The sequence below is a fragment of the Myxine glutinosa genome, chromosome 6 (assembly GCF_964187855.1).
Source record: "Myxine glutinosa chromosome 6, kmMyxGlut1.1, whole genome shotgun sequence".
Lineage (NCBI taxonomy): Eukaryota > Metazoa > Chordata > Myxini > Myxiniformes > Myxinidae > Myxine > Myxine glutinosa.
In genome coordinates this window covers 134894958-134909069 of record NC_136266.1, presented here as the reverse complement: position 1 = coordinate 134909069, position 14112 = coordinate 134894958, and the positions used below count along the sequence as shown (strand labels likewise).

The window sequence follows — 14112 nt, the reverse complement described above, 5'->3', positions numbered from 1 at the left end:
ATCTTCTTTTTTTTTCATCGAGGCTTGTGAAAGAGCAAACATTAATCACACAAAAAGTCAAACCGACAAATAAAACATATAATAAGGGGAGTGGTAGACAAGATGGGGGATAGAGGGGGAACGACACAAACACAACATTTGAGAGCAGGGACATCGAGAGCTATGTGGGAGGGAGAGGGCTTGGGGGAGGTGGGAGAGGTATAAAATAAAACATATGGACACTGCAAGGACTTCCAGGAAAGAAGTTGGAATTTCAAAAAAGTGGATCTCGGGTGAATTAGCGGGGGTAGAAAAGATCAAGGTTTTGGATGGGGGAAGATAAGAGATGGTGGTGAACAGCTGTTTTAAAGACATGGAGGGAGGAGTGGGATTGAAGGGAGTGGGGGGAGTTTGTTCCAGAGGCGGGAGAAAAGAGGAATGAAAGAGTAAAGGTGAGCAGAGAGCCTCGATTTTGGCAGTTTAACCATAAGAGGGCTGCTGGCAGATCTTGTGTGACCTGCAGGAATATTTGGGGGACAAAGCACAGAGAGAGCTGGGGGAGCAAGGCCGGAGAGGAGTCGGTAGAAGACAGAAAGACCACCAACCTGCCTGTGGTGAGTGAGTGAAAGGCCCTCGGAGTTGCTTCATCACGGGAGATTCCAATGATTCTGAAAGCTTTGGTTTCAACAGCGTGAAGCCGAGCTAGGTGTGAGGCAGGAGTACCGGCCCAGAGGGGGGAACAGTATTCCATTGAGCTGCGGATGAAAGCCTTGTATGTGGTGAGGAGCTCAGGTGTGCCAAGGAAGGACTTTGCATGATGCCCAGTTGGCCGGATGCCCAGTTGGCGACTGGCTTTGGAGGCCAGCTTAGAAATGTGGTTTTCCCAGGAAAGATCATGGCAGATAGTGAGACCAAAAAGCTTGAGTGACAGAATTTCTTGGAGAGGATTGTTGAGAAAGTAGATGGGAGGGTTGTCCAGTCGATCTTTTCGGAGAGACATAGTAAGATTGTTCCAGAGGCGACTTCATGGTGTTGGGCTAGCGGCTAGGGTGCCGGCTTAGGATCCAAGGATCCTGGGTTCGAATCCCAGTCGATCGCTGAATTAACGCCAGGGGGGTTGACTCAGCCTGTCATCCTTCCGAGGTCGGCAAATTGAGTACCAGTTCACTGGTAATTCCCTGTTTGTCGTTAAAGGCGGCAAAAAGGGTTGGCGTCAAGAAGGGCATCCGGCCGTAAAACATTGCTTCAAAAAGGGGATGGAAAAACAACAACAACCACGGTTCCCGAAAAAGGCCAACCCCCGCTTAGCGGGGAAAAATGGCCTCTAAAGGTGTTTTTTTTTTTTTTTTTAATATAGTAAGAGTGTGAGATTTGTCAGGATTGAAAGACATGTTCCAATTGTTTGACCAGTCTGTGATTTTGTCCAGGTCTGCAGAATGAGGAGGCTGCAGACTGCTGATCTGAGGGATGAGGAAATGGAGCGGCAGATAGTGGAGTCATCAGAAAAGAGATAGAGAGCATTTTCCAGAGAGTCGGAGAGATCATTGATGAAGACCAGAAAAAGCACAGGGCCCAGAACACTGCCTTGGGGAACTCCAGTGTGGAAATGTAACTCATTGATTGGGACTGGTAACTCATTGATTGGGACTGGTAACGAAGCAGATAGACGATTTCGTAAATGAATGTCAGGAATGTGCACGAACATGGTAATCTCTTGTCCACCTGGTCACAGCCCCAGGCTGGAGCACCCCCCTATTGTTTGGTAAATGGAACTCGCAGCAGGAGGGGAGCGAGCTGGTGCCAGTGAGGCGACCAAGTAACGTTTGCGGAGAACGGATTAGGATTAGCGGAGGAAGGATTAATACTGCGGTGCCCATAAAAGAGTGAACATCTCCTTGACTCAGGAGCACTCATCCTCAGAAGCCCTGCCCGACGGAATGAACGCGTACCACGAGTACGGCGCTGCAAAGAAGACATCAGCCACGAAAGAGGGACTATGCGGATAGAGTTACCTGGTCCATTGAGTTAAACGGTAGATATTTGGTATTGGAATGAAGTGAACAACCAGTTAATAAAGTTGTGATCTTTTGTAAACCTGTGACATCATTGGAGTCTTGAGTCTCACTACACTTCCACGACAATCTGGAGGCACCGCTGGGATTTCGAGTGAACTTAGCCAAGGTAAGCATGGCGTCTTGGGGATGGTCCATTACGAAATACGAACCTGTGTTTAATTCTGAACATGGTGGAGGATGTGTGTGTGGGGCTTGCCGCGATATAGGTAACATAACGACAATCCAAGGAGTAAACGTATTTTTGTCACGACCGTCCGAGGTAAAAGTCACGGATGGACCGTTTTAAATGATTCTATTATTAGTGTGCTTGCGAGGATGCGTACGTTATACGCTGGGTGTTAAGAGCCTTACTCTGGTCTGCAGGCAAATCGGCTCATGAAGTGCACCATGAGGCGATTTGTTTGCCGGTTCGGTAAGGTCCGTACACGTGTACAATCGTGTACACCCGTTTTAAATTAATAAATAAATAATTTTTTTTCAGTTTTCCCGCCATGTCTAAAACTCGTTTGATTCAACGTATAAATTAATGACAGACAACGCCATCTCATGCCGGTCCAGAATTATTGTGAAAGATGGCGATTGGATGAAAATTGCATACCGACACTCCCTCACTGTCCCTCATTGTCCCTCATTTCCATTTCGGCTACCTGTCTCTTGCCCCCGCTCTTTCTTGCGAAATGAACGTTCTTTGAACAAGTGGAATGATTTAGGAATGTTTAGAGGTCATTGCAATATTAATTACTTGGGATCATTTGTGAAATTTCATGAACAGATATGTGCAATGGATCTAATTTGAGTGAGTATGAGAAAATTTGGTGCAGGATCCGTGGAATGTACAAGGCTGGTACATGTGTTTAGCACTTGAAGACGTACCCCTGAGCTGCCCGCTCTAGGTGTGCGATTAAGGCGGCGGACAAAGAAAGTATTATATACAGATATTTTTTCTCAGTCAAATTGGATGGGAAAAATGCACTTTTATATTTTCCCCCATTGCAATGTGCTTATATTTTGGAACGGCTAGGGGGATTTAAATAAAATAAAAATGAGTAAGCTTTTCAGACATGCTTCACGGTTAAATGAAAGACAATAATTAAGCGCTTTGGGGAAGGCAATGGCAAACCACCCAATGTCGTACACGATATTTTCAGCACGATCATGGATTTGAGAATGCATGTAACTTGCGGTGTTGAACAAATTAATACAGAGAGAAAGAGATAGACAGGGAGAGAGAAAGACATAGAGAGAGAGACAGAGAGAGAGAGAGATAGACAGAGAGAGACAAACAGACAGAGAGACAGAGAGAGAGAGACAGAAAGAAAGAGAGAGAGACATAGAGACAGACAGAGATAAAGATGATATTCAGACAGATAGAGAGAGACAGACAGACAGACAGAGAGAGATAGACAGAGAGAGACAGAAAGTGAGAGAGAGACAGACAGAGAGAGATAGACAGAGAGAGACAGAAAGTGAGAGAGAGACAGACAGAGAGAGATAGACAGAGAGAGACAAACAGACAGAGAGACAGAGAGAGAGAGACAGAAAGAAAGAGAGAGAGACATAGAGACAGACAGAGATAAAGATGATATTCAGACAGATAGAGAGAGACAGACAGACAGACAGAGAGAGATAGACAGAGAGAGACAGAAAGTGAGAGAGAGACAGACAGAGAGAGATAGACAGAGAGAGACAGACAGAAAGAGAGACAGAGAGAGAGAGACAGAAAGAAAGAGAGAGAGACATAGAGACAGACAGAGATAAAGATGAAATTCAGACAGATAGAGAGAGGGACAGACAGACAGACAGAGAGAGATAGACAGAGAGAGACAGAAAGTGAGAGAGAGACAGACAGAGAGAGATAGACAGAGAGAGACAGAAAGTGAGAGAGAGACAGACAGAGAGAGATAGACAGAGAGAGACAAACAGACAGAGAGACAGAGAGAGAGAGACAGAAAGAAAGAGAGAGAGAGACATAGAGACAGACAGAGATAAAGATGATATTCAGACAGATAGAGAGAGACAGACAGACAGACAGAGAGAGATAGACAGAGAGAGACAGAAAGTGAGAGAGAGACAGACAGAGAGAGATAGACAGAGAGAGACAGACAGAAAGAGAGACAGACAGAGAGAGACAGAAAGAAAGAGAGAGAGACATAGAGACAGACAGAGATAAAGATGATATTCAGACAGATAGAGAGAGACAGACAGACAGACAGAGAGATAGACAGAGAGAGACAGAAAGTGAGAGAGACAGACAGAGAGAGATAGACAGAGAGAGACAGAAAGTGAGAGAGAGACAGACAGAGAGAGATAGACAGGGAGAGACAAACAGACAGAGAGACAGAGAGAGAGAGAGAGACAGAAAGAAAGAGAGAGAGACATAGAGACAGACAGAGATAAAGATGATATTCAGACAGATAGAGAGAGACAGACAGACAGAGAGAGATAGACAGAGAGAGACAGAAAGTGAGAGAGAGACAGACAGAGAGAGATAGACAGAGAGAGACAAACAGACAGAGAGACAGAGAGAGAGAGACAAAAAGAAAGAGAGAGAGAGAGACATAGAGACAGACAGAGATAAAGATGATATTCAGACAGATAGAGAGAGACAGACAGACAGAGAGAGATAGACAGAGAGAGACAGAAAGTGAGAGAGAGACAGACAGAGAGAGACATAGACAGACAGAGAGATAGACAGACAGAGAGAGACAGACAGAGAGAGAGACAGACAGAGAGAACCACAGACAGAGAGAGAGAGATAGACAGACAGAGAGAGAGATAGACAGACAGAGAGAGACAGACAGAGAGAGAGAGACAGACAGAAAGAGAGAGAGATAGACAGAGAGAGACAGAAAGTGAGAGAGAGACAGACAGAGAGAGATAGACAGAGAGAGACAAACAGACAGAGAGACAGAGAGAGAGAGACAGAAAGAAAGAGAGAGAGACATAGAGACAGACAGAGATAAAGATGATATTCAGACAGATAGAGAGAGACAGACAGACAGACAGACAGAGATAGACAGAGAGAGAGACAGAAAGTGAGAGAGAGACAGACAGAGAGAGATAGACAGAGAGAGACAGACAGAGAGAGACATAGACAGACAGAAAGAGAGACAGACAGAGAGAGACATAGACAGACAGAGAGATAGACAGACAGAGACAGACAGAGAGAGAGACAGACAGAGAGAACCACAGACAGAGAGAGAGAGATAGACAGACAGAGAGAGAGATAGACAGACAGAGAGAGACAGACAGAGAGAGAGAGACAGACAGAAAGAGAGAGAGATAGACAGAGAAAGACAGAAAGTGAGAGAGAGACAGACAGAGAGAGATAGACAGAGAGAGACAAACAGACAGAGAGACAGAGAGAGAGAGACAGAAAGAAAGAGAGAGAGACATAGAGACAGACAGAGATAAAGACGATATTCAGACAGATAGAGAGAGACAGACAGACAGACAGAGAGAGATAGACAGAGAGAGACAGAAAGTGAGAGAGAGACAGACAGAGAGAGATAGACAGAGAGAGACAGACAGAGAGAGACATAGACAGACAGAAAGAGAGAAAAAGAGAAAGAGGTTAATATAAACAAAAACAAAAAGATGAGGGAATTGTGGAAATGTAACTCATTGATTGGGACTGGTAACTCATTGATTGGGACTGGTAACGAAGCAGATAGACGATTTCGTAAATGAATGTCAGGAATGTGCACGAACATGGTAATCTCTTGTCCACCTGGTCACAGCCCCAGGCTGGAGCACCCCCCTATTGTTTGGTAAATGGACTCGCAGCAGGAGGGGAGCGAGCTGGTGCCAGTGAGGCGACCAAGTAACGTTTGCGGAGAACGGATTAGGATTAGCGGAGGAAGGATTAATACTGCGGTGCCCATAAAAGAGTGAACATCTCCTTGACTCAGGAGCACTCATCCTCAGAAGCCCTGCCCGACGGAATGAACGTGTACCACGAGTACGGCGCTGCAAAGAAGACATCAGCCACGAAAGAGGGACTATGCGGATAGAGTTACCTGGTCCATTGAGTTAAACGGTAGTTATTTGGTATTGGAATGAAGTGAACAACCAGTTAATAAAGTTGTGATCTTTTGTAAACCTGTGACATCATTGGAGTCTTGAGTCTCACTACACTTCCACGACACCAGCCTGAACAGGAGGGGAGATGTGAGAAATCCATTCAGGGCCACACGTTGACTATGAACAGAGAGGAAGTCCGCAAGCCATGCGTGGAGATATCCATGGATACCATAGGAGGATAGTTTGGTGAGCAGAGCTGGGTGCCAGACCGTATCGAAGGCACATGATATGTCAAGGGACACAGCTCTGATTTCCTGTTTGGCATTGAGGACAGCAGAAGACAGACATTGAGACATCAGAAGACATCAGAAGACATCAGAAGATTGAGACAGCAGAAGCAGCATGACCAGAGTAGAATGACCTGGTCTGAATCCAAATTGATGATCGGAGATCAAGCCATTGGAGAATTGGAAGGATTTGATATCCGAAGCAATGATGGATTCCATGACTTTGCTGATAAATTGGAAGCAGGCGGATTGGTCTGTAGTTGCAAGGATCTGTTTTTGCACCTTTTTTGTGTAAAGCGGTAATGTTTGCTGATTTCCAAGATGCTGGCAGATGACCTTGAGAAAAAGAGAGGGTGAAAAAAACAGAGAGAGGGTGAGATAGAGTGGCAGAGCAGGATTTTAGGACCCGTGGGTTGATGCCTTCTGGTCCAGTTGCAGAATCAGAGTTGAGGTTTGACAAAAACTTCTCCACCTTGTCAGGAGAGAAGGACACAGAGTCCAGGAGCAGTTGGGTTCGACTGGGAAAGGTGGGAACAGAGAGAGATGGGTTTGGGACACAAGATTTTGAGGCAAACACAGAGTTGAGGCATTCGGCTTTGTCAAGTGCGGTGTCAACTGTGCAGCCATTTGAGGTAAGGGAGGGGATGGAGGGGGAACAAACACCAGAAACGGATTTGACCAGATGCCACCAGGATTTGGAGGAAGGAGTCAGGTTTGAGAGTTCATTCTTGAGTGTGGAGAGATAGTGCTTCCTGGCTCTCCTGAGGGTAGACACACACTTTTTCCGAACTTGGTGGAAGGAACTGAGATTGCCTTCAGTTGGATTAGCCTTCCAAGAGGCAAAGGCAACTTGTTTCAGGGCAACTGCCTCACCACAAGATTCAGTGTACCATGGACGGGAGGAAGGGTAAGACAACTGAAGACGAGATGGGATAAATCTGTGCATGAGAGAGAGAGAGAGCAGTTTGCTTTGGAAGAATTGATGTCAGAAGCAGTAGAGATGGGAGACCATTCCAGATGATTGATGTCTGCTTGAAGACCGTGCCAGTCGGCTTGAGTGAAATGCCAGACTCGGCGACACTGAGGAGGCTCTCTGAGAATGGCCAGAGAGATATCCACTTTAACAAGCACATGATCAGAAGAACCGATTGGAGCAGAAGAAGAGCAGCAGACATTTACAGGGAAGTTTGTCATAACCAAGTCTAGAAGAGAAGATACTCCATTGACTGAGATCCGGGTCGGGAAATTGACAGATTGTGTCAGTTCCAATGAGTCGCAGAAGTCCTTTGCTGAGATGCCATGACTGGTGAGAGAGGAACCCAATCCTTACTATCAGGATCATAGTGGTGTACCCAAATATAATCTCCAGTAAATCATTCCACCTCCTGTCTCCAGTGCTTCACAGCACTGGCAACGTCGTGCTGCCCTCAGCCATCTTAACAAATGTAGCAATGAGATATCAAGTGTCAGAATCACGAAACTCCCACTGGCAGGAAGAACTAATCTTCAGGTTATATGTTGTTTCATTCAAATATCCTAACCTGTTTTGGAGGGGAAAAAATATGTACAGGATGTTTCAAAAAGATTGATACAACTTTGACGTCCTGCCATTTCTTTGTTTTTTGACCTATACCGTTTTCCTTTTCAGGGTTTGGTGGTGCTATCGTGGTATTTGTTCACTGGGATTTCTAGCTCCGTAGCTCAAATATGCCATTGACAGTGGAGCAGAAGACAAAAGTGGTGGCTCTGTGGTATGAGACTAAATCATATGTAGACACCCGCCGGGGGTTCTGCTGGGCATACGACCTCAGAACATGTGATGGACCCACAAATTGTGCCATTCAACGTATTGTGAAACTTGAGGTGAGACATCTACGAACCCTTCAGAGACGGGTACCCTGCTAGTGTGTATGAAATAAGGAAATTATAAACGGTGTTCCTTGTAGCATTGTATATAGCCTGTATATGATTTTGAATGAGTTTCATATGGAGCAATTTCAGACATGTTTTTCCATGATTTGTTTTGAAATTGGAGAAAATCACTGGCATAACTAGTCATTCTGTGTAAATGCTGATGAATATTGCCTATGGGAATTCTAGATGTAATATTCTTAATGACTTGTGCTCATATGGTTTATTCCTTCCTCATAACAAAGAAAAATTAAATTGACATTTTATTTGTGACAAATCAGTCCATAACTATTTTTTTTTTCTAAATTATGTTTGTACAAGCTTATTACATTCATATCCTACTTTTTGGTATAGACAGTTGGGTATATTTTTTATGTTTTACAATAACCTTAGGACGATTATACAGTCAGCCTTTTATCTAGTTTGGAGGACAGGCTTTTTAACAAATTGATTTTTTTTAGATATCCAGCTTTGTATTTACTTCTAAAAACTGAAAATAAAATTTTATCATTTTTGGCATGTGAACATTTTTGTAAAATTATGTTTGTATTCATTCATTTTAAACCTATGGTGAGCATATGTCAACTGAGCTGAAAGCTCACATTAATGACAATTAAAATATTATAGTGCAGGTAGCTGTGATAGACAGATTAATACCTGAAGTTTCGCGTGAAAATTGCCTATCAGTCTTTCAGGTTGTACAGTGCACCCACCGAGTAGATGAGGTCATTATCGTGACATTCGCACAATGCTGGGATGACACAATGTCCTGTAGAATTGCGGTATTGGCCTGGCTCGCAAATGCACGTGTCCTTTCTCGAGCTGGCCTCATTTTCGCAAGACAAACTGTCTGTGTCAAAGACCTGCTGACACGTCCGCTCACACCATGGTACAGGCATACCGCCACGCTGCCAGAGCTCACCTTTTGGGCAAGCTGTACAAGGGTAGGTGTGAGAAAAAAGACGAGAACGAAATGCAGCATGACTGCTCTCAAAACATTCATTTGTATAAATGTGGCCGGTACATGGATTGTGCAAATCTCAAAATGCAGAATGCGGAAACAACGGTTTAACATGTAGACTAATGAACACAACAATCTCTGTTAATACAGAGATATTTCTTTTCCAACACATACAGTGCCTTCAGAAAGTATTCACACCCATTGACTTTTTCACATTTTGTTATGTTACAACCTGAATTTAAAATGGATTAAATTGAGATTTTTTTTGTCACAGAACTACACATAATACTCCATATGTCAAAGTGGATTTTTTTAGCCGCGTCGCAGACGCTGCTCATAGAGTGCCCTCTGCTGTTGTTCTTCTTCTTCTTCTTCTTCTTGTTCTTGCAGAGAAGACAAAACCTCAAAGCTCCACCCATTCTGGGAACCATAGCTCCATCCATTCTGGGAGAGCCTTCATATAAACAAATATCCACCATTTTATTAACTCGCATAGCTTTGAGGCCTGTTTTGTAGGCCCGTGGTGTCTTCCTCTCTCACACAGTTTTATTTCAAATCAAATTCGATATATCATTTCATTTTTCACAGTCGCTAACATAGTTTTAGACTCGGTTGAAAAAAAACGGGAAGAAAATCCGATGAAAGTTGCCCTTTATAGAACGAAATGAATTCTCAAAGGCCTGTAACTTCAAGTCCATTGAGATATATATTTTTAAAATCGCGGCATGGTCAGTCATACACCGCCCGAAATAAGAGATGGGAAAATGCCGAGATATATATATATATTTTGTTTATCGCGGCATGGTCAGTCATACACCGCCCAAAATAACAGACGGGGAAATGCCGAGATATATTAAAAATTCGTCCATTTGATGCCAATCGTCACGATGAAATATTTAATTTATACGTCGTCACAATAATGTGGAGAGAGGAGCATAGCTTCGTTCACGTGTCGCTACACATGGGAAATTGCCGAGATATATATTTTTTAAATCGCGGCATAGTCAGTCATACACCGCCTGAAATAACAGACGGGAAAATGCCGAGATATATTAAAAATTCGTCGCCACACACGGGAAATTGCCGAGATATATTTTCACTTTGCACAAAAATAACATCAAGTAATTGAATCAATAGGAATGTCCTGTGCCTATAACATCGACGTTATAGGCACAGCTGCATCTAGGCATTGTGTAACATCGACGCGGCTTTTGTTTTAATTAAAACTTTTTGTACTTGTTTATTTATAGAAATTACTACAAAATAATTAAAATTGAAAAGCTGAAATGCCTTGTCAATAAGTATTCAACCCGTTTGTAATGACAATCCAAATTGAGCCAGGTGCATCCAATTTCCTTTGATCATCCTTGAGATGTCTCTACAACTTGGAGTCCACCTGTGGCCAATTCAATTGATTGGACATGATTTAGAGAGAAACACACCTTTCTATATAATGTCCCACAGTTGACAGTGCATGTCAGAACAGAAACTCTATCATGAAGTCCAAGAAACTGTCCATATAACTCCGAGATAGAATTGTGAGGAGGCATACATCTGGGGAAGGGTACAAAACAATTTCTAGAGTGTTGAAAGTTCCCAAGAGCACAGTGAGCTCCATCATCAGGAAATGGAAATAATATGGAACTACCCAGACTCTTCCTAGAGTTGGCGATCTGACCAAACGAAGCAACTGGGCAAGAAGGACCTTGGTCAGGGAGGTGACCAAGACCCCAATGACCACTCTGACAGAACCACAGGGTTCCTTGGCTGAGATTTGAGAACCTGCTGGAGGGACACCAGTCTCTGCAGCACTTCACAAATCTACGCTTTATGGGAGAGTGGCCAGACGGAAGTTGCCCCTGAGAAAAAGGCACATGACAGCACGTCTGAAGTTAAGAAAAAGGCATGTGAAAGACTCTGAGAGCATGAGGCAAATATTATGTGGTCTGATGAGATGAAAAATGAAGTTTTTGGCCTGAATGGAAAGCGCTGCGTCTGGCGGAAAACGAGCACAGCTCATTATCCATCTAACACAATCCCAACTGTGAAGCATGTTGATGGCATCATCATGCTATGGGGATGCTTTTCAATGGCAGGGACTGGGAGATTTGTAAGGACAGAGGGAACAATGAATGGAGCCAAATACAGGCAAATCCTTGAGGAGAGCCTGCTTCAGAGTGCAAAACACCTTAGACTGCGTCAAAGATTTACATTCCAATAGGCCAATGATCCCAAGCATACAGTCAAAGCAACACTGGAATGGCTTCAGAACAAGAACGTGAAAGTCCTTGCGTGGCTCAGCTAAAGCCCAGACTTGAATCCCATTGAGAATCTGTGGAAAGACTTGAAGATTGCTGTTCACCAACGCTCCCCATGCAACTTGACAGAGCTTGAGAAAATCTGCATGGAAGAATGGGAGAAACAACCCAAATCCAGATGTGCAAAGCTGATACAGACATACCCAAGAAGACTCGAAGCTGTAATTGTTGCCAAAGGCACTTTTACGAAGTATTAACTCAGGGGCTGAATACTTATGTAAACTAGATATTTCTGTCTTTCATTTGCAATAAATTTGTAAGAATTTCTAAACACATATTTTCACTTTGTCATTATGGGGTATTTTGTCTAGATCGGTGACAAAAAAAAAAGTTTCATGCATTTATATTCCGGCTGTGACACAACAAAATGTGAAAAAGTCAAGGGATGTGAATAATTTCTGAAGGGACTGTATGATTATGGTCTATATTAGGTTAGCCTTAAAATGGTCTATATTAGCCTTAAAATGGTCTATATTAGGTTCTGGTGTTCCATCATTGCGTACACCTGCAGGCCATGGAAAGTAGTTCAATATGATGGAACACATCACAATATGTTCAAATAATGTAGTTCATCACATCAGATTTTCACGTTGTTGACATGAGGTCGACAGACATGTGGTTTGTATGGATGGATGAAAAAGCAAATGAAATGGATAGCCTGACTGTACATTTTTGGAGAAATAATTCAAACTCCACCTTTCATCTGCAGTTCTTTCTTTTTTAAAGGTGTTTCAAAGTATTCATTAGCTGTGAATTGAACGCAAATTCAAAACGTTCATTCAAAAAGTTTCAATGCTGCCAAACTTAATCAGGCAATGAGGTCAACATGACAAGGTTGTTCTCGCGAAAAGTCCATAACTTCATAGGATTTCGAAGGTGAATTTCTCTGTACTACATCTCTGGTTTTAGAATGCAAAAAACAAATACTTGCTATTATTGCTTTGACGAGGGGATATCTATCTCTCACACACTCACACACACACACACACACACACACACACACACGCACACACACATACACACACACACACACACACACACAGTCACTGTGTGTGTGTTTCCCTTTCTCTTTTTCTTTCTTTCTCTCTCTTTTTTTCTTTCTTTCTTTTTCTCTCTCTCCTCTCCTCTCCTCTCCTCTCTCTCTCTCTCTCTCTCTCTCTCTCACACACACACACGTATATTATTACACACACACACACACACACACACACACACACACACACACACGTGTATATTACACACACACACACACACACACACACACACACACGTGTATATTACACACACACACACACACACACACACACACACACACACACACACACACACACACACACACACCCTCTTCTCTAGCCTATTTCAGTCCACTGTAGGACAAAGGCATCCCTAATGACGGGAGCTTGGCAAACTCACCACACTTGCTATGTGTGGGTTGGTGAGAGTGAGCAGCCACAAGGGAAACAACCCCACACCAACAAGTGGAAAAATAAACATGCATTTAACCACTCGACCAAAGATGTTAAAACAAATAAGCACAAAATAATAACAGCAATAACAACAAATTGTTTTGGGATCATTTGATCGATCATCATGAAAAATGGGGAAGCACATTATGTACCACAATCATCCATGTAACAAGGCTCAGTGCGACTTCTCCTGCCTTCACAGTCACGGCCTCCATATTGTGGATTCTGGAGGCGGCTGCGCCATGCTGTGTGTTCTCCAGTCCCACATGTCTTGGAGCATATTGACCATTGACTCCACTCTGACCAAACACAATCCACTGGGAAAAGCGATTTAAAGAGAATGAGCAAGAAAATATGAGCAAGGGATTTCCTACGATTCTTGAGGGTGTATATTACACTTTATGCTTTGTAAATTATTTTATCCTTTTTTCCGCCTTGCTTTTATTCATTCTCCGCATTCATTATTTTGAATGTATCTGTACTTGTTTTGCCTTTAATCTGTGGTTGTTAAAGAAACAAAACTAGTGTTTGTCAAGTAAACATAATCTAAAGGATTAGAATTGAAGCTTAGTCAATATGGATGAGACACCACTGTGATGGGTCAAATGGCTCTTTTGTGTGTGATGAGCCAAAAGTTCCATTGTATATTTCTGTATTAATTTGGGGAAAAGAGAAAATCCCACTGTAGCAATCCAGATGTTTAGCTATGAGGACTTTATAGTGATGGAGACGTTGCGAAGCACAAGGACACTAATTGTAGCTGCAGCCTGACATGACAAACACCTGGAATGATGTGTTGAATTGCTCACCTTGACAGGCCTGTGCAGTGCAATCAAAAGCTCCCTGTGTGCATGTGCTGAAAAGGCAAGACAATTACAGAGAGACGTTACAATGATGGAAAACAAAAATAAAGACAATCTAGTGACCGAGGAATAATACATTTGCATCACATGAAAGGCAAAAGACAGATTTTTTCTCGGGTTTTATGAATCATTGATTTATTGATTTATGAATCATATGAATCGTTAAAATACAATTTATTCCATCAGATGTCCGTACGCTTAATAGAGCTTACTGACGCAACCTCAACAC

General features: G+C 43.0%; 1 protein-coding gene across 1 annotated transcript in view; it reads right to left on the bottom strand.

Annotated features, from left to right (window-relative positions):
- Positions 1–14112, bottom strand: part of LOC137429455 (SCO-spondin) — a 444698-nt gene that overhangs the window by 24557 nt on the left and 406029 nt on the right. Inside the window, exons 104-106 of the mRNA XM_078781076.1 lie at positions 13830–13876; positions 13173–13337; positions 8989–9209 (exon numbers count right to left, since the gene is read on the bottom strand). Coding sequence (XP_078637202.1) covers positions 8989–9209; positions 13173–13337; positions 13830–13876 — 433 coding nt within the window. The remainder of the gene's footprint in view (positions 1–8988; positions 9210–13172; positions 13338–13829; positions 13877–14112) is intronic.